Here is a 22,349-nt window from a genome sequence, read left to right on the forward strand (position 1 = left end):
TACATGACGCAAAATATTTTGCCATTTTAACTCAACAAACTCATAGAATTCCTTTAACTTAGCGACACTTTTTTGCTGAAATCGAGAATTGATTATATATTTCAATAAGAAGTGTTTCAACATCTATGGCACCAAGAACTTTGCTGGCTTCTTTAGCTACATTGTGTATAACATGGCAGTTGCAGTTTGCAGCGATCAAGTTACGATTATGTTTCAAGTTTTGGTAAACCGATAGGCGATTCCAATAATTAACAGCTGTAAAGTCTGCCGTGTATGTATTACATTTCTGATATCTAAATTGTTGCTTTTTAGAAATAATTCTTATGTGACCTGCAATTGCATCGGAAGTTTCATTGCTGTCTTGGTAAAAATCTAGAACTCAGGTACAAATTCCATCCTTAGAATAAAATTGTATACAAAAACGAAAAGTCTTTTGATTCTTTCTGTTAAATTCATCACTTGAAATTAAAAAAAAAATAGGAGTTGTCCAATTTTGCACGAATAATTACAACCGAATGAGGCACTAAAACATTGCAAACTATACTCTCGCACTCTGTTTGACTACAGGACAATTTACTAGCTATTTTTGAATCTGGGAAGCATTTCCGAGCAAGTTTAAAGTTACAGTCCATTGAGAGATAAGAGTGATGGTGCTGACTATGATGATATACTTTGGCAACTTCAAATGCAGTCATCTTATTTTCTTCAGTGGTGTTCTTCTGTACAAAGAAATTAGTTAACACTTTACTTTCTGCCCCACTCTGTGCCTTTAATGTTTCTCGGAAAATTCATGTGCTTTCACAGATTTCAGACTATTCCATTTGATTAGAAACATACTTAAACATACCGTGCACTTTACGTTTTCACGATTGTTTCCAATACACAACCAAGTACATGATTTTTCAGATTCTTTATATCTTAAGAAGAAAATAATATTTTGTGGATCAATGAAGAAATAATTATGAAGAAAACGCATAAAATATTTCGTGTGAAGTATTATATTCTATAATACAGAAACCATTACACAAAAGTGACAAAGAGAAAAAGAGTAAATACTTTAGCAATTTGATTGTAGAGACGAATTGAGAAAATTAAAAGTGTCGAACTGAAAACGAAGAGGAAGTGATAGAAATAGTAGAAGAGGAAAAAGCTTTCAATGTAACTAAAAAGGGAAGAGAAACGGGTTTTTTAGTCGTTTTCTGAGAAGAAATTGAATGATGAGGAACGCAAAAGATGGTACGGTGAAAGGAAAAAGTAGAGAGGCGAGAATGATTACAGTTGATGGACAGTATTAAAAAGGGATAATTATAATACTATGTCAAGACGAAAGAAGCTAGCTGAATATTGTGATGCATGAATGTTTCTTAGTTAATAGAAAGTAGCCTGCCAGTAACGGTATATATCTGTGATGATGGTAGTTATTAGGGTTCGGAAGTTGAAGACCTAAAAATGGCTCAAAAAAGACCTATAAAAAGACCTAAAATATCTAAAAAAAGGACCAAAAATGGAAAAAAGGATGTAAAAAATAAGACCCAATGTAATTAGAATTACATATTTAATGAATATGATGCTCAAGAAATACAAGCTTCTGGTAGTATACAAGACACAGTTGAAAGAAATTGTGCACATACTCCTTTCGGAGGGTAGACTCGTCAGGAATCTCCCGATTTGTATACGGCTCCAAAAACATTTTGAAAGTTTCATTATTTATTTTTGCTAACGGGATATTTGCTCCAGCTAAGGCACTGCAAAGATCTTTGTAAAGCGACGGGGAATGCCCAGTAGTACTTTGTCCTAATAGAAGCTTTTTTTCTCCGCGGCCTGGGAAGTTGTTTTCACGTGTTTCTCACGTTCAACGTGCTATTGGACATGGAATCGTTTTTCCCGTGCTCACTTTCAGTTCGCAAAATTTGCAGAAAACAATATTACCATCTGGTCTTATCAGTCCAGTCGTTGAAGAATGTCTTATCTTTTGAATTTTCTTTACTAAAGAAAAGATGTTTAAGAGGTGATGGTGATTCGAGTTAATAGCCAGTAAATTTATTGTCGAAAGATGAAGTGCAAAACAGGACGTTAAGACCTATGAAAAGCAAGGACCAATAAAAAGGACGAAAAAGGACAAAAAGGACAAATAAAATCCATCATTTTCTGGCTTACAATGACCCAAAATGAACATATATTACGTTAAGCCTCGTCTTCAGGTACTTGTAAAAAAGATGATTTTTCTCAACTTCTGGGCCCTAGTGATTATATTCTAATTTTTCCGAACAGTACTAACCTTTAATATATTGCTTCTGTATTTAGTTTTCGATTAATTTTAAAACATGGATAGTAATATGTAGATTAATGATTTACTTTTATGGCTATATTCTTGTGTAATACTGGAACAATAACCTTTTTATTTTAATATTTTTTCAGTCTTTTTTGGTCTCAGCTTACGATTACCCTGATTCAAAGGACAATGTTGTGGTCTTTGTTAAAAAACATAGCGCCAGCGGATATATTCTTTTGTACACGGTAGCTCCGACAGTTAGTTCACCAAGTCTGAGACAATTATCTGTAACTCAGAGGAAATGCTATTTTCAGGACGAAAGGAGTCTAAGTGTGAGTCCCGTTTACAGTGCACGCGCTTGTGATATCCAGTGCAGATACCAAGAAGTAATGGATATTTGTAAATGCAGTCCTCACTTTTTCCTGAATATGAGTAAGTACTTTCATTTCGTACTTTCTAGATCCGATTTATTATTTCATTCTATACATAAATACAATAAGATATTCGTGTTCAGTAGTTTTCTCAATTTCTCCCGTTTCCTTCTATACTATCCCCATTATTATTCCTTTTCATTAATCATAATCTCTTTATAACAAATGGCATTGCAATGGGACATAAAACTAGAAATTTTATTTCATTTCAAATAAGCTCTGCTAAAGCCAGTAAATACAATCAGTGGAAACGTATATTACGAATGAGTGGGTTTGTCTGAAATAAAGATTAAGAAAATTTAGAGACGCCCAATCACCGTGAAATTAAAATACCGCTAATTTTACAGTAATTATGTGATATCTTCAAATAGATAAAAGATATTCGAAATATGGAACAAGAGCATCCTAGATAATATTATTTTGCATGAGGTACCGTTATCACGAGTCACCTAGGAGCTTTCCGTTTACAGCCATTTAGAAACGCGACAATAAATGCCGATTTTTTAAATTGCTGGAAATCGAAAGTGAGTCGTGATAGCGGTATCACATGTAAAATTATCTGGTGAGCTCTTGTTCCATTTTTCGATTATCTTTTATCTATTTGAAGATATCACATAATTACTATAAAATTAACTGTGTATTAATTTCGCCGTGATGGGACCTCTTAAACATTTTCTCCGAAACTTTTATGGGACCGTTTACTCGACAATGCTTTGAAATTCTCATACTACGGTTACGCGAAACGTACATTTATGAATGAATGGGATATGAATAACCACTGTTAAAATAACTCTTGCATGTGAATATATTGAAGATTTGACTCCATAAAGAACCCTGTCGAGATTATCGTTCTAGCTGTCTATTTTCAAAAGGAAATTCGAAAATTTGCTTCTATTCAAGAGTTATTTGATGAAGTAATATTAGAACTTTACAATCTTATAAAAGTCTACTAGTGTGATTCTAAATAAAACGTGACTAGTTCCCAGCGTTGTTTTTTCTAAATTTATATAAGAACCATACTCATGAACTACCGGAACCGGTGGCGAGCGGTGTGATGGTTAGTCTGGCCATCGTGAGGCAAAAGTAATTCAAATTCCAGTCTCTCTCTGAAGAGAATGAGTTTTTTTTACTGTTTTCGAGTTGCTCTAAAGACCAAATAGGGGAGCGATAACGAAGGAGTGGTAATTCTGCTTGAATTACTGAGTAAGTTGATTCTTGTAAGGGAACAATGGGAGGTCTTCATGCAGAATTTGTCTCACAAGGTATATTCGCGAAGTGTCACCTCGGGAATCGTATAAAATTGATTCAAATGCAAAGTCTTTGCATCTTAATTTGTATTGTACTAATTCTAGCGGCCCATAGGGTAATTTGCATATTTATGGGCCTCCACATATCCGGAATTCAATCATACACTACTATAACGCTCGGACCCAAAATTGCTTTTAGTTTTTTTTAGATGTAACTCGACATGAATGTGGGCATACGCAAAACAAATTGGATGAAGTACTGCTTCTCTGACACATGTTACCCACCCCAATCCGCCATATTGGATTCAACTTTCGGTTTTTCAAATGGGAATAGGTGCAAGTGATACATCAAATTCATGTACAATTTTCTCGGAAATTCACTGCTATAGTGAATATTACTGTAGCTTGTACCGTTTGGAAGGTATTACATGTTAAATCCCTCCAGGCACTTCGCGAATAGACATTGCAGAGTAATATCAGTTACGCTTGCGTTTTTAATATTGGCAAATCTAAACAATTTCTAACTGCAAAAATACTGTAGGTATAAACAAACTCTTTACAACATTAGTGTCATAATAGGGTGGGTCGTTTTGCCACTTTTTTTTTCGGAACGAAATGTAATACCTGGCAAAAGTGGCCAACCCACATGGACATTACAGGTATAGATTTTTTTTTCAAATCAGATAATATCTTCTGTGAGAACTATTGTCTCAAAGTTTCAAACTTTCACTGAAAATTACAAAAAATACCAAAATTGTTCATTATTTTTAGTTATGTTAAAGTAAACATATTTTTGGATTTATACATGCCAGATGCTATAAAAACTGATATTCAAGTCTCAAAATGCCAGTTATATGCCCCTGCAGTGGGATAGGGGTGTATCCTCTGGGGCCGGCAAAGAGGGCAAATTCAGTACAATTAAGCGTTTCTACAACTATTTTCGTCTTTGCCTTTTCCTTCTACTGGTGGTTCATAGTGGTAGCAGAGTTGTTATTTTTCACCATGACACTCCCACCCCTCCACCTCACAATACTACAACGCCCTTCTCCTGTCCCGATCTGTGTAACTCAGCGTCAGTATCAGGAACGAGTCGGATACGCTTCAAAGTGGGTGCCATTTCTCAAGCGCTATATTTGGTTACTGTTGCCTTCAGCTTATACGAATTGGCCGTTACTGATAATAGTTTGCTAAACACTATTTTCACAGAAAATTCTGTATTTCTTTTTTTTTTTTAAAAAGTCAATATTATTTATTATATCACAAAAATGACTTCAGTGACAATGAAGCATACCTTGAAGAGAAAGGAGAGGAAAGCTCTTCTGAGGAAGAGACCAAATCCAGAGACAGAACATCTAAACCGAAGCTAGACTTGACTGAAACTGCTATGATTGCTCAGAGATACAATGCAAGCGAAAGTGCTGCGGCACATATAACATCAACTGTGCATCCGGCAGCTTTAAAGGCTGGAATTATAACTTCTCAACAATCTAGCAACATAACTCTGCTTTAATTGTGGACAGGAGCAAAATAAGGCGTGCGAAAATTAAAATTGCTCAGAATTTAAAAGAAAGTTCTAGAAATGATGATCCCATTAAAAGCCTATACTTTGATGGTCAAAGGGCAGACACTAAAACACACGCAGGCATCGTTAGAGAATAGCACTTATCACTTGTGGCTGAATCTAACTCTCAATACGTTGGTGACGTGACACCATCCTCTGACTCTGGCCATGACGAGACCACGGTTATTTTCGAGTACATCATGAACCAAATCGAAGGTGGCTTTGATGACGTTGAGGTTCTTGGGTGTGATGGAACATACACTAACACTGGTTGGAATGTAGGTATTCGTCGAAAATTAAAGGAACTAACAGGCTATTTGTCTCTTGCATTTTAATGAACTGCCTTTCCGAGATCTCTTCACGCATATTGGTGCTAATTCAAGCCTCTATTCCCATAGGTCCCATACACACAGGTCTCATAGGTTCAAAATTATCTGACTGTGAAAAGCTTCCAGTGGTGTCATTCAAACCAATAAAATGTGACTTACCTCATCATAGTCAGAAGAGCTCAGAAAACTCAGTAAAGACCTGAGATACTTATCGGTCCTTGTCACGTCTTTGAGGCCATTCATAGGTCTAGATACTTACCAAATGAATACCAGGCTGTAATCCGTTCATCCATTCAGACGAATGTATTTCTCGCACTCCCAGAGAATGTTCTTTTCACCATGATGACTGATGGTCTACTTGCTGTCCGACAAGATGATTTACATAAGATTCTTAGTGCTCGAAAACACGAAGCAGAGAATCTTCATAACACTATTAGATATAACATCATTCCCAGACTGAATTTTGAGGCGAAAGATTACACTGAAATGATCTTTTGGGAAAGCACTCATGTTTCAATAACTGTACCACCAGTTCTAAGGACGGTATCAAACAAATAGCTCATGGACAAACTTTCACTTTCTGACAACACTGTGCCAGAATATTCCTCCACCGTCTATCCATGCCACACGGTGGCAGTAGAACGGATAGTGAAATTAGTCACTGAAGCAGCCTCTCGAGTATGTGGTAGTGATGCTAGGGACGGGATCATCAGGTCAATCTTACTTTCTAGGCAAGCTGTGTCTAAATTTCAATCAAAGTCCCAATTTGTGACAATTTTTCCTGACAGTGACGAATTGGATTAGTTCATCCGTCCCTATGTAGGGTTAGTTGGTTGGATAGGGCTGGCGCAGGAGCCCTAGGTACAGCCACCTCCACGTGGTAGACTCTGGGATGGTTGGACAGACTATATGACCAGGTGAGCGAGGACCTGCACAACCGCTTAAATATACTGAATTTGCCCCCTTTTCTGGCCCCAGAGGAGGCATCCCTATCCACCTCCAAGGGCACATAACTGGCATTTTTATACTTGAATGTCAGTTTTCTAAGCAACTGACATGTATTTAACCAAAAAAAAAAATGTTTACTTTAACATAACTAAAATTCATGAAGAACTTTGGTATTTTTTCTAATTTTCAATGAAATTTTGAAACTTTGAGGCAATAGTTCTCACAGAAGATGTTATCCGATTTGAAAAAAATCTATACCTGTAATGTCCATGTGGGTTGGCCACTTTTGCCAGGTATTACATTTCGTTCCGAAAAAAAAGTGGTAAAACGCTGCACCCTAGTGTCATAATCTTATTACATTTCTGTGAGTGATTGGTATTGCTTCCACGTTATACTATAACAAGAAAGTATTGCATTAGGGTCAAAATGCCTAATGTTAATCCAGATAGGACCACATTTAGGTGAATACCTACGATTTCCGCATTGACGTCTGTGTGTCTGTAGTATGTACGTTCAGAGAATATTTCGTTAATGATAAGTTACGTAAAAGATTACACATACATACGGAAATCCTGCACAACTTTATATTTGTTTTAGTCTTCATGAAGTTCCTGATATTTAACTTGCAATACCTTGCAAACGGTCCAAGCTACGGTAAAATTCTCTGCACCAATGCATTTCCAAGAAAATTGAACATGAATTTGATGTGTCAGTTGTACCTATTCCCATTTGAAAAACCGAAAGTTGAATGCAATATAGTGGATCCAAGATGGCAGCCGGGATGGGTAACATGTGTCAGAGAAGCAGTACTTGATTCAATTTGTTTTACATATACCCACACTCATATTCAGTTACATCTAAAGAAACTAAATGCAATTTTGTGTCCGAGTGTTTTAGTAGTGTATGATTGAATTCCGGATATATGAAGGCCCATAAATACGCAAATTACTCATATGGGCCATTAAAATTAATACAATACACATTGGGGTAAGGGGAACATAGCATTTGAATCAATTTTACACAAATCCCGAGAGGACACTTCGCGAATGTACCTTCTCAGACCAGTGCGCCTAATGTTAAGTTACTATGATCTGTGGCGAGTTGAGGTTTTCGGCGTAAGGCGGACACTTTCGTTAACAATGGCAATAGTCTGAACTGAGCGCACTGAATGCACACGAGGATAGCTTATGTTATCACTTAACATACCAATCTCACGAAGTTTCTGCACATACTTGCGTACGGCAGGAATGGTTTGCATATTATTTCAACTGAACTTTCTTTGAAATTTCGTACTGTTTTTGTAACACAATACTAACCTTGCAAATAAGTTATTAATGTTTTCCAACTATGTTCAAGTGTAAATCGATTCATTTCGTACCGAGGAGATATGACGCTATGTTTCTTTCACTTGCTTGGGTCTAAATGAGCTATCACTTTCAACACAACATATAATTTAAAAAGAAACCAGCTGATGGCGCACCATTTAGATGTACTGCTTTCGGGTCTAATATTGAATTCGCAAAGTTTAGATGTTTACAATAGTAACTCACTTGTTTAGTTACTCTACTTTCATATAGGAAAATACGTCATGTTGTAGATTCAGATTTGACAAGCAATTTTTGAAGGAACATTTCAAAATCGTCCAGGCCATATATTTATATCTCCCTGATTTATAAAATTAGACTCCTTCAAACCTTTCAGTTGAACAAACAGTAAGTGAGAAGCATCTGCGATCTTTAATGCTTAAATTAGATATAACATATTCATTGTATGTTAAAAATGCTTTCAGATGTCCTCTTTGAAGATATGTAGTGGAAACCATTTCATTTACAAGGATGTCTTAAGTCTTGTAGTATTTCCAGAGCCCAAACAGTAATCATGTGTATACGTCATGATCGAACTAAGTACAAGTTCAAATTAGCCGAAGAAGTAGTGTGGTAAGAGGACTGTTTAAAACGGAGGCCACACTCGATCAGTAGTATCTTTAGTCAGTTTTTAGAAGCAGTGTCTGATACGTGAACTGTCTCTGTATGTGTTCGAACTCGGCAGCAACCCAAATTTTTGTCCTGCGAAACTGAAAGTTACAGTGAACCACAACGACTCGTTTGTTCTAGAAATTTTGTGCAGGTTGTAAAAATATGATCACCCAAGGTACGGCCACTTGCAAATTCTAACCTCATACGACGCGCCACAGAGGAATATTCATTCAGCAGCACACGACAATTGTCAAACCAACTCGGCATGCCCCAGTCAACTGTAGTGCCTCACCTTCATGAACTCGAGCAAACCATGAGGACCTGCCGTATTGTGCCGCATGAGTTAACCCCAGCTCATGCCCAGAGGAGAGTGTGTGGCGACAACTACTTCAAGATTCGCGTTAAGTACGTTTCCTAAAACGGATTGTCAAATGCTACGAAAAGTGTTTATTTTTCCTCCGAATTCCGAATGTGCAAAAACAGTGGTTGAGCAAGGAGTAACTTCCAGAACTAGTGGTCAAACAGAAGTGTTTAGAGCATAAAGTCATGCTCTGTATGTGATGGAACTTCGTGTTTGTTCCTAACGATCGTACCATGAATGCTAACCTTGATTTCGAAGGGTTGGAGCATATGCGTGTGCCAAAAATATACTGCATTGCGAACCAAAAGAGGGCCCTGCTTCCACAGGATAACTTAATACCACATTTGGATCGAAAAACGCAATAAAAGTGTAGAAATTTAATCACATAAAACTTATGCTACACCCACCATATAGTTCTGACCTTGCTCCTTTGGATTACCGCCTATTTCGATTCATGACACATTTCCCGAAATCACGATGTTTCATCAACAAGCATGAGTTGCAAATAGCAGTGACTGACTTCTTTGCTTCTAAGGAGAACGTGTGGTGTCGATGTGGAATCAAATAACTGTCAGGAAGGTAGCTGCAAACAGCCCAATACGAGAGGTTATGCTTTAAATGTTAGCTTGCTTACATGGTACAGTCCGCGGCATAAAATTTGTTACAAAAATTCTAAGTCCAAATGAATAACGAACTCTTGTCCAGTTTTCTTATGCATTCCCGCAATACATATATCAATCGATTAGTTGCTTCTAGTATTTATTCCAACTCCTCCCCGTCCTCCACCTCTCCTTGTCTAAAGCAGTGTGTGTGACGTAGTACACTCTTTCCATTCAGCTGAAAAAGAAACAGGAATCAAATTTACAACGTTATAGCTTTAAAACAGTCTTTTCCATTCGTTTGTTCTGAAATATTTTTAAGAGCCTAAATTAAAGGAAAGTCACACAATCTTCCCAGAGCTTCATAAATATCTTTAGTTTCATTCTTTTCTTTCTTTAAAGAGTGCAAGCTAGTAAGATGCTCCCTAAGAAATCTATGGAAATTGTCAAAAGCTCTAAAATATCTACGGACAGAAACGAGTTTTATTCAATGATTCATTTAATTTCTTTTCAGTAAGTGCAAGCAAATGTTTCAGGGGCGTCATTTGGGCAGGACAGGAGGGTGTAATTCCCCCTCTCTTGAGCTTCATAAATACGTATTTTTTGATCAAATGTATAGTAATACACTAATAAAAAGTGAAAATCTTATGTCATCGGAGAATCTCTTCCCCCTCCCCCCCCCGAATAAAGTCTAAAAGACACTGGTTTTAACAACAAACCTATAGAGCTATAATAGCACATTGCTAAAGAGCTTACATTTGGTTTAAGAGTCGAAGGTTTGATCTCAAGCCATATGACTTCCTGGGTGACATTGAGAGAGAAAGAGAGAGAGAGAGAGAGAGAGAGAGAGGGATTCAAGTATGGAGACAGAGAGGGATGATTTGTATACACAGATTTAGAATTGGGGAAAAATGATCGGACAGCATTCGTATTATGACGAAAATTCTGATTTTGTGAAAGATAAGAAGGGAAGTTTTCGAACTGCGAGGATCACATTAGGCAGTTGTCGAATTAATGTGGAGAACTCTTTTTAGAGCATCAGATGATTACGAAAGGAGAGAAAGATCTTCAGAACTGAGGAATTAAGATTTTAAAAAATCTGATTTCAGCGACGGGTTTCGAACCACGACTTTGTCCATTCTGCTACGGAGAATTCTACTACTGGTTCACATACGTTTCCCTTAGCTGCGTTGAAAGCTATCTTAAGGGGATATTCCAAAAGTTTACTCGGTGGATGCGCCGTTCAGATAGGACGTAAACCTCTTGTAACTTAGTTACAATGTGCAAAATGAACTTCCTCTTCTTCAGGACACTTTTTAAAGCTTTAAAATTTGTTACTATTGTTTTAATTAAGTTACATTTGATAGAACCATCTGATAAAGTAGTGCCAAGCCCTGTGCGTCATTGTCTGTTAGGTGAATGGTTAATGTAAGTTACTTTTACGTGGATGGTCCGAGCTTCCAATCAAGACCATTCTTATTGATTATTTTATTTGAGCTACGCTCATACTGTATATTCCACAAGTTCAATTTTGAAGTAATGTAGTCACAGCTAGTTTAATTCGAAATAATTTTCCAATTTTATATTTGTTACTAAATTTACATGGCACTCCTCACTGTTTGTAGCCCTGCATAAATGCAAAATTTTTTAAAAGTATATTTTACTTTCAAGTTTTATTGTATTTTTTAATTGTCCTTTAACTTTATTTTATAATTATTTTCTATTTCTTAATTATAACATATTTTCCATTTATATTGTATTCTATGTTACACGTTTATTATGTATATTTTATGTCTTACCTTTGAAGAGGAGCTTTTGACATTTCAGAGCAGCAGAGACATACACAGGATGCAGGCCTTGTCAATCCAGAGCTTTTGTCCCCACGAAATCACTATACATATATATATCTAATTTTATAGATGGTCATAGCAGGGGCGAATCCAGGGGAGTGTGCTTGGGGTGATCGCATCCCCCAGAATAGGGAACTTTTTATACTTTTTATTTTAAAAATAAAACATATCCTAAGTATTTTTCATCTTTGTATTATAAACGTAAATTAAAACCTAAAGTAGATAGGCCTTACTTTCTTGAGAAAGTTAATTCTACAGAAGAGCTACTTCTCCTTTTCTATTTATTTCTTTTCTTTCTTTTCATTTCGTTCTTCTTTCTTTTCTTATTTTGCAATCCGCTATTCCCTTGATTTGACTTCGAACGACCGCCCCTCCCAAACAATCATCCTGAATCCGCCCTGGATGATAGACATTTTAGTAAAATATGCCCTCAATTGCTGAAATAAATTCCTGTCAAGCTTTCGAAAGCTGAAATAAATTTCTATCTACGGCCCTGCAAAACAGTGACGATTTTAGGGAGTGATCAGTTAGTAATGCCTCCCTAGAGCAACGACACTTCCCCAGAAGTCATATCTCCGATAATTCAAAATGTGATTTGTGCATTATCACTTTTCACACTCAGAGTCTTGAAACGCACCAAAAAGGAACTGTTCTGAAGTATTTACTGGTTCTCCCTATAACCCTATTTCAATATGGCCAACCTTGGACATATACATATCTGAAATATCACCTTTTATGTCAGTGATCCCGAAAACTATCCATTCGACACAAATATAGGATATTTTCGATTCTTTATTCCTGTCATCCTCCCATTGTCAACTCGAAGCCAAGCAAGGCTTATTTTGGACTTACGCAGCATCCACAGTGTCACTTTTCATCTTTCCATATGAATTCGACACTAATTTCGTTCGTATTTGACTACTTTTACATGTCACCTTTACCTCTTGGTAGGGATTTTTTCAGTATCTCGCCCCCACAACTATGGAGAAATTTCAACGAACTAAGTATAATTATAAATTATCATCTGAAACACAACAGTACGGGTGATCTTTTTCGCAGAGGAATTCGTTAACTACTGTTTCAATATCAATGTATTGGCGTTTTTTGCTCTGCATGCTGAAGATTGCCAAAGGGCTAAACTTCATGTGCACTATTGTGCAATGAATATAGGTTTTAGTGGTTTAATTTACTGAATACTCGCTTAGATGTTGCTCTCGTCACAGAAAAAGTGATATACAGTTATAAAAGAAAAATGAAATGAAATATCTAATTTTTACGTCCCACGATTATGCCGACTATGCTAATGGAGAGAGTAATGGTGAGAAATAAATGAAATTGTTTAATGAAAAAAGTGGGAGGAAACGGGAGAAACCCGAGAACACTCATGCACACGTTGTTTGTCCGTAATAAAGTTAATTCGGCGTGAGCTGGGATCGAACCAAGGACCCCATGGACCATAGGTAAAGTTATAAAAGAATAGGCGTCTAAACAAATATGGAACACTACTATCAATGAGAGTTATATAAGATTAGATTTTTAGATATTTCATTCTAAGTTAAAATTTCAATCAATCTTGTTCTTCATTACTGTTCGAAAACTTAAAATTGTTGCTGCAAGGACGTGATAAATCTTTTCAGTAGACTTCGCAGTCCCCTCCACAGCTTCTTTTTCATGTAAGGCTAAAGTAGTCTCATTTTAGACATCGAGGAAAAAAAGTGGAATTACGAATTTTCAATGGGCCCCGTTTTACTCTGGTATCCCTCAACGCACTGCCGTTAGTTACGTCACTGTTCAGGATGCATGATGCAGCTCCTGCTTTTAGGAATACTTTCTAAGGCAGTACGAGTTTCTTTTAACTGCTGTGTGAATTAAGTTGTATTTGCTAGAAGTGTCGGTTAAAGGAAACTAAAGATCCTACACTCAAACACAAATAATTTCTTTCGAAACTCTAATGGAAAACGAAACGAATCGTGCTAAACATGTTACGCTTTTGAAGAGGAAAAGAGCAAAGCAGTAGTTGCACATACGCTTAATGGTGTTTCTTGGATACAAATTTATAACTTACAAAAGTCATGTTCACGTCATGGTTTGATAGATGAAGGGTTAGTAAAAGGAATTCTTACGCTGGTGGTCGTGGGTTCGAATCTCTGCTCTTCTTGTTACTTTTTTCTCTTAGCTACACTTAGTTTGTGCATTCCAAACCTCGAAGTTTGGTTTGGATTATTTATGAAAGCAGGTAGAGAATTAATTGTAGTCGAAATTAGTTTCAAATATGAGATTATAATTACATATTTTGTCTTTAACCTATTACGTTTCAATTTTTATATCAAATTTTCCAGTCTTTATTTAATTCATCTTCCGGTGTAATACAATGAACATTTGCAGAGCGACGTCAGTCGGACGAAAGTACTATATTCCATTGTTAGTCTAATATACCTAGGTATTTGTTCATATATTTATGAATTGTTTACTAAGTAAAAACTTATGGCGGTCCACATTATGTGTCATATAATAGACCGTACGAAGGCGGACATAGCAGAAGGCGTATTGCAAATATCCCTGGTGATAAAAAGTAGGGCTCTTCTTCACTAGATTCGAACCACTGTTACAGGCGGTTTTGGTTTACATAGCAAGCATAATACACTCGGCCACCAAGTCTCGCACGTTAGCCTCTTTATTAATGCAGAACATACTGAGACACATTCACTGGTGTCGCGTAATGTATTTCATAACATTTTGTTAATAAGTGGGTCGAATTAGGTAGCCCTCGAGAGGGCTGATGGTGTTGTGGGCGAGCATTTATTAATAGTGTGTATAGTCCCCTTGGGACTCGATTACAGCTGCCATACGCCATGGCATTGAATCCACCAGGCGAGAGATATAGAGTTGGGTGCAACAGATCGACCACGCATCTTCAACACGCTCCCAAAGATCATTAGATGTTCGTGGAGGATTGTTCGACCAGGTTTCCCGCAATGTTGTTGCAACAGAGGCCCACATATTTTCAATAGGGTTCAGATCTGCTCCATGAGGAACCCAGTCAACTATTTCGACATCAGGTTGCCTCTGCAACCATGTCTGACCCACATTTGAATTATATATCGAGCTATTGTCCTGTTGCAAATATAATATGCAGTCACCTACATGAGCTTTTATTTCCGGAAGCGTTTCATCCAGATGTTCCACATACTTGTGGGCGTTTAGGCGACCAGGAATCCTGTAGATTCCTCCGAAATTTGCAGCCTTGCATATCCATGCCCAACAGTGGACAGTTACATGTCACATTCGACCAGAACGGGAAACGTATTCAGAGGCATACCTTTTTCCAGGGGGCGGTAAACACGCTTCGGCCCGAAGTGTGCACTGGAAAATATTTTTTCGTCTGTGAAAACGACCTCGTCCCACACACGTGCAATATTTAACTGTGCAAACGCCGGACGGTCAACCATGTGGTCTTCTGTTAGTCGCTCCTTAACAGCTGCCCTGTATGATCTCAAACCAAAGGATTTGAGTCTACGACGGACAGTCGTAACATCGCCTGGGAAATTGGTTTCCTCTCGTAACTGTCGGGCAGACATGAAAGGGTGCTCACGGCATTGGGCAATTAAACTCTGGTCTTCTTCGGCAGAGGAAACTCTTTGTCGTCCACTTCCTCTTTTACGTCTTACATCTCCTGTTTCCTCATATCTCCTCCACCACCCTTGTGCTGTAGCACGGTTAACGCCATATCTCGCGCCTGCCTCGCTATAGTTCATGCCCGCATGCTCAATTAAAGCAATCACGCTGCTTTTAACAGAAGCTTCGTAGTGAGCCATTTTCACACCAGAAGCAAAATGATAGCTTTGCTTAGGTGGTTGAACGGAACGTGCTTCATGTGACGTCACGTAACAAGGCGGAGTTTCCTCTCATTGCTGTAGACGATATCGTACGCCCTCTGCTGGGTGTTTCGTGACGGAAAAATTGCTTTTAAGCAGTTCATGGCGACCGCTTTGAAATCAAATGTAAAGTATGAGAATTAAATTTGTCATATCTGTAGTTTGGTGTAGAGACAAAACAGAATTGGAAACCAAAGGTTTAAGAACAACTCAGATTATTAATATAAAACAAGTCAAAGATTATTAACTTGTATTATCATACAAGAAATGCGAGAATTTTGAAACAAAGAAAAATAACTTAGAAATTTGCAACTGAAGACAAAAAAAACTAACTTAAACACACTAAAGGGTATGAGTAGGGGGATTAATGGGTACGTCAACAATGAGACTATATGTCCCCGTCTCGATTAACGCGAGGGATGGATTTTACCATTTCACTTTGACGGAATAACGTAGAGGATGGAGAGGAGGGGGAAGATACATAACAGCTATAAATAAAAAAATAAAAGTGACAATGTTTGGTGGTGAATAACTCTTGAACTACCCGATCGTTCTCAATCACATTTTGAACATAGATGAAATTCGAACCTGGGAAGCTTTTTGTTATTTCATTTTGATATTAGAACTTGCGGAAGAGGAGGGGAGGGTAAATATATGAAAATGAATAAAACTTAATAACTCTTGAACAATCCGACTGATCCCAATCAATCAAACATTCAATATAGATAAGGTTCGGACCTGAGATATTTTCATTTTTTGCCTTGACGGCAGAATGTAGGGGAGGGGAAGGGAGGACTATGTAAAAAAATAAAAATAAAAATGCTGTCTTGGTGACTTCATCACGCTTAAACCACCGAACTGATCTTAATCAAATTATCAACATAGATGAGGTTCTTACCTGGGGTGGTTTTTATCATATCCCTTTGATGGTAAAACGTAGGGTAGGAGGAGGGGAGGGGAGATATCTATAAAAATGAATAAAACTTAACAACTCTTGAACCACCTGACCGATCTCGATCTAATTTTCAACATAGACGACGTTCGGGCCTAGAAACTTGTGTTTTAATATTTTCACTTTGACGGTAGAACATAGGAGAGGATAAGAGAAGGGGAGATTAATATATAAAAATAAATAGAACAACTCTTGAACCATCCAACAGATTTCGATCAAATTTTCAACGTACATGACATTCGGGCCTGGGATAATTTTTGTCATATCGTGCCCCCAACATGGAGAAGGGAGAGGGATACATAAAATCATCGAAAATGACCAATATCAAAGAGTGCTTTAGTAATAGTAAAACCATAACATATTACTATTTTTCTTTAATTTAGCCCAGCGAAATCGGGGTGCGACTTAGATTCGAGGACATCTTAAGTTCGAGTAGTTATCGAGAAATAATTAAAGATATTAACGTGTTATTGAATTACTTTGCTAATAATAATAATAATAATAATAATAATAATAATAATAATAATAATAATAATAATAATAACTATTATTATTATTATTATTATTATTACTGAAGATTTGATCATTCAAATATTGAAAGACCAAAATATTCAAATACCTTAAGACAATTAAACGTGTGTCATCGCCGACTAATGATCACCAAAACTTCTAAATTTAAACAAAATATTCACACATGGTTCCGACTTGAGAACCTCCAGATTATTAGCTAGCGCCTTGAGCACAGATCCATGCTCTATATGCGCTAAATGGTATGTTTTAGTGTGTTTAAATTAGATTTCCTTGCCTCCAGTTACAAAATTCTAAGTTAGTATTTTTCGTTCTTTCAAAATTTCTTTCGACTTTTTTAAATCATATAAGTGAATAATCTTTGGCATAGTTTATATTAATAACGTGGTTGTTCTTAAACCTTTCATTCGCTATTTGGTTTCTTCTCCACACCAAACTACAGATATGATACGTTTAATTCTCATACTTGTCATTTGGTTTCAAAGCAGTCACCATTATCTGGTAAAGCAATTTTGTTCGCCACGATTCATGAGTTTTGTAACGAAACACGTCAAGAAATGAGTTAAATGAAGGCTGCAAGAGTTTATATCAAAGTTGAGTATTGTGAGCTAGTGACAAGCATGTAATAACGTCTCGTATTTGAAAATAATGTTAGCTACTTTTAATTCACTAACTGGTATTGGATTTAATTCAAGCTTAAAGAATTGGAATGAACAAACTCAGTGTAGCTTAAAGAAAAAAAACGTAAGAAGAACGGACGAGATTCGAACCCTGGACCACCAGTACAAAAATCCTGTTCACTAACCCCTCACCTAACAAACCATCAACTTCTATAAGTTTTAAATTTGCAAGCAAATGATACCATTATACGTTTGTGCAATCAATATTTTGCTGTTTTCCTCTTCAAGAACGTAACATGTTTACGACGATTCGTTTCGTTTTCCATTAGAGCTTCTAGAGAGATGATTTGTGTTTGAGTATAGGATCTTTTGTTTCCTTTAACCTACAGTTCTAGCAAATACAACTCAATTGAAACAGCTGTAAAAAAAGACTAGTACTGTCTTAGAAAGTATTCCTAAAAGGGAGATACTCCATCGTGCACCTTGAACAGTGACGGGAGTGCGTTGAGCGAGGCCAACAGCAAAATGGGGTCCATTGAAGATTCGTAACTCCACTTTGAAGGGTTTTAATTAATTTCACACTTTTTCCTCAATGTCTAAAATGTAACTACTTAGCCTTAGATGAAAAGGAAGTTGTGAAGGAGCTATAGACTGTGAAGTCTACCGAAAAGATTTATCACGTCCTTGCAGCAACTATTTGCAGCAACTATTTCCAGCAAAAGGGAATAAGTACATCAGACCTAAGTTTTCAGAAACGCTAAAAAGCCTTCCCGAGGCGTATTTGTATTTATTTCAACAAGTGTATAACTGATTAATTGTAGCAAAAGAACTGACAAACTCTAAGACAAGAAGAATAATCTTGTATTGTAGCACTGCAATTGGTGAGAAAAGCTTAAAAGTGGAAAAAATATGTTTATGTACTTATTCCCTTTTTCCAATCAGTGGTTCAATTATGAGCCTATATTTTTGAGGTGTTAAAAATAATAATAATAATAATAATAATAATAATAATAATAATAATAATAAGAAAACTTATTAACTGGTAGGTTACGCTGGACTCTTAATTATGTATATGGAATAATGGAACGTGGGGTTATACAGAGGATTTTGGATTTCTGTTGGCGATCAATTAATCTTTACCCTAGTAGGGAATACTGGTTGGTCCGGATTCCGAACAGTAACGAAGATCAAGATTGATTGAAATTTCAACTTAGAATGAAATAAATAAACATCTAATCTTATACAACTCTCATTGATAGTAGTGTTCCGTATTTGTTTAGACGCCTATTCTTTTATAACTTTACCTATGGTGCATGGAGTTGTTGGTTAGATCCCAGCTCGCGCTGAATGAACTTTATTATGGACAGATACCGTGTGCATGAGTTTTCTCGGGTTTCTCCAGTTTCCTCCCACTTTCTTCATTCAACGATTTCATTCGTTTCTCACCATCACTGTCTCCATTAGCGTAGTCGGCATAACGTGGGACGTAAAACTTAAATATTTCGTTTCGTTTTTCTTTTATAACTGTATCTCACTTTTCCTGTGACGAGAGCATCATCTAAGCGAGTATTCAGTGAATTAAACCACTATATTCATAGCACAATAGTACAGAATGAAGTTTAGCTCTTTGGCAATCTCCAGCATGCAGAGCAAAGAAAGCCAGTACATTGACATTGAAACAGTAGTTAACGAATTCCTCTGCGAAAAAGATCATCCGTACTGTTGTGTTTCAGGTGATAATTTATAATTATACTTAGTTCGTTGAAATTTCTCCATAGTTGTGGGGGCGAGATACTGAAAAAATCCCTACCAAGAGGTGAAGGTGACATGTAAAAGTAGTCAAATACGAACGAAATTAGTGTCGAATTCATGTGCAAAGATGAAAAGTGACACTGTGGATGCTGCGTAAGCCCAAAATAAGCCTTGGTTGGCTTCGAGTTGACAATGGGAGGGTGACAGGAATAAAGAATCGAAAATATCCTATATTTGTGTCGAATGGATAGTTTTCGGGATCATGACATAAAAAATGATATTTCAGATGTGTATATGTCCAAGGTTGGCCATATTGAAATGGGGTCATAGGGAGAACCAGTAAATACTTCAGAACAGTTCCTTTTTGGTGCGTTTCAAGACACTGAGAGTGAAAAGTGATAATGCTCAAATCACATTCTGAATTATCGGAGATATGACTTCTGGGGAAGTGTCGTTGCTCTAGGGAGGCATTACTAACTGAACTCCCTAAAATCGTCACTGTTTTGCAGGGCCGTAGACGGAAATTTATTTCAGCGATCGAAAGCTTGACAGGAATTTATTTCAGCGATTGAGGTCATATTTTACTAAAATGTCTATCATCCAGGTGCGGATCCAGGGTGATTGTTTGGGAGGGGCGGTCGTTCGAAGTCAAATCAAGGTAAGAGCGGATTGCAAAAAAAAAAAGAAAAAAAAAGAAAGAAAGAAAGAAAGAAAGAAAAAGAAAGAAAGAAAGAAAGAAAAGAAAAGAAAAAGACAAATTTAGAAAAGGAGAAGTAGCTCTTCTGCAGAATTAACTTTCTTAAGAAAGTAAGGCCTATCTACTTTAGGTTTTAATTTACGTTTATAATACAAAGATGAAAAATACTTAGGATGTGTTTTATTTTTAAAATAAAAAGTATAAAAAGTTCCCTATTCTGGGGGATGTGATCGCCCGAATACACTCCCCCGAATCCGCCCCTGCTATCATCATCTCTAAAAGTAGATATAATTTACAAAAAAGTAGTGATTTCGTGGGGCAAAAGCTCTTGATTGCAAAGGCCTGCATCCTGTGTATGTCCCTGCTGCTCTGAATTGTCAAAAGCTCCTCTTCAAAGGTAAGACATAAAATATACATAATAAACGTGTAACATAGAATACAATATAAATAGAAAATATGTTATAATTAAGAAATAGAAAATAATTATAAAATAAAGTTAAAGGACAATTAAAAAATACAATAAAACTTGAAAGTAAAATATACTTTTAAAAAATTTTGCATTTATGTAGGGCTACAAACAGTGAGGAGTGCCATGTAAATTTAGTAACAAATATAAAATTGGAAAATTATTTCGAATTAAACTAGCTGTGACTACATTACTTCAAAATTGAACTTGTGGAATATACAGTATGAGCGTAGCTCAAATAAAATAATCAATAAGAATGGTCTTGATTGGAAGCTCGGACCATCCACGTAAAAGTAACTTACATTAACCATTCACCTAACAGACAATGACGCACAGGGCTTGGCACTACTTTATCAGATGGTTCTATCAAATGTAACTTAATTAAAACAATAGTAACAAATTTTAAAGCTTTAAAAAGTGTCCTGAAGAAGAGGAAGTTCATTTTGCACATTGTAACTAAGTTACAAGAGGTTTACGTCCTATCTGAACGGCGCATCCACCGAGTAAACTTTTGGAATATCCCCTTAAGATAGCTTTCAACGCAGCTAAGGGAAACGTATGTGAACCAGTAGTAGAATTCTCCGTAGCAGAATGGACAAAGTCGTGGTTCGAAACCCGTCGCTGAAATCAGATTTTTTAAAATCTTAATTCCTCAGTTCTGAAGATCTTTCTCTCCTTTCGTAATCATCTGATGCTCTAAAAAGAGTTCTCCACATTAATTCGACAACTGCCTAATGTGATCCTCGCAGTTCGAAAACTTCCCTTCTTATCTTTCACAAAATCAGAATTTTCGTCATAATACGAATGCTGTCCGATCATTTTTCCCCAATTCTAAATCTGTGTATACAAATCATCCCTCTCTGTCTCCATACTTGAATCCCTCTCTCTCTCTCTCTCTCTCTCTCTCTCTTTCTCTCTCAATGTCACCCAGGAAGTCATATGGCTTGAGATCAAACCTTCGACTCTTAAACCAAATGTAAGCTCTTTAGCAATGTGCTATTATAGCTCTATAGGTTTGTTGTTAAAACCAGTGTCTTTTAGACTTTATTCGGGGGGGGGGGAGGGGGAAGAGATTCTCCGATGACATAAGATTTTCACTTTTTATTAGTGTATTACTATACATTTGATCAAAAAATACGTATTTATGAAGCTCAAGAGAGGGGGAATTACACCCTCCTGTCCTGCCCAAATGACGCCCCTGAAACATTTGCTTGCACTTACTGAAAAGAAATTAAATGAATCATTGAATAAAACTCGTTTCTGTCCGTAGATATTTTAGAGCTTTTGGCAATTTCCATAGATTTCTTAGGGAGCATCTTACTAGCTTGCACTCTTTAAAGAAAGAAAAGAATGAAACTAAAGATATTTATGAAGCTCTGGGAAGATTGTGTGACTTTCCTTTAATTTAGGCTCTTAAAAATATTTCAGAACAAACGAATGGAAAAGACTGTTTTAAAGCTATAACGTTGTAAATTTGATTCCTGTTTCTTTTTCAGCTGAATGGAAAGAGTGTACTACGTCACACACACTGCTTTAGACAAGGAGAGGTGGAGGACGGGGAGGAGTTGGAATAAATACTAGAAGCAACTAATCGATTGATATATGTATTGCGGGAATGCATAAGAAAACTGGGCAAGAGTTTGTTATTCATTTGGACTTAGAATTTTTGTAACAAATTTTATGCCGCGGACTGTACTATAATAAATACAGGGATGTCGTCTACCTGAATATGGCAAGACTTATAACTCAACTTTGTATTATTGAGTTTATTTCGGCTTCCAACTAACTAACTCTATGGTCTATGGAACCCGGAGGTTCACAAAAGCTCTCCACTGACTTCTATCCTTAGCCAAGCGGATCCAATTTCTACTTTGTATTCCTATTT

The 22,349-nt window shown here is 36.7% G+C and overlaps 1 protein-coding gene across 1 annotated transcript in view; it reads left to right on the forward strand.

Moving 5' to 3' along the window:
• LOC145681867 (uncharacterized) overlaps positions 1 to 22,349 on the forward strand; it is a 148,161-nt gene that overhangs the window by 35,218 nt on the left and 90,594 nt on the right. Inside the window, exon 6 of the mRNA XM_081753473.1 lies at positions 2,419 to 2,704. Within this exon, the coding sequence (XP_081609599.1) occupies positions 2,419 to 2,704 (286 nt within the window). The remainder of the gene's footprint in view (positions 1 to 2,418; positions 2,705 to 22,349) is intronic.

This window comes from Thermobia domestica, chromosome 3 (assembly GCF_964235325.1).
Source record: "Thermobia domestica chromosome 3, izTheDome1.hap1.1, whole genome shotgun sequence".
Lineage (NCBI taxonomy): Eukaryota > Metazoa > Arthropoda > Insecta > Zygentoma > Lepismatidae > Thermobia > Thermobia domestica.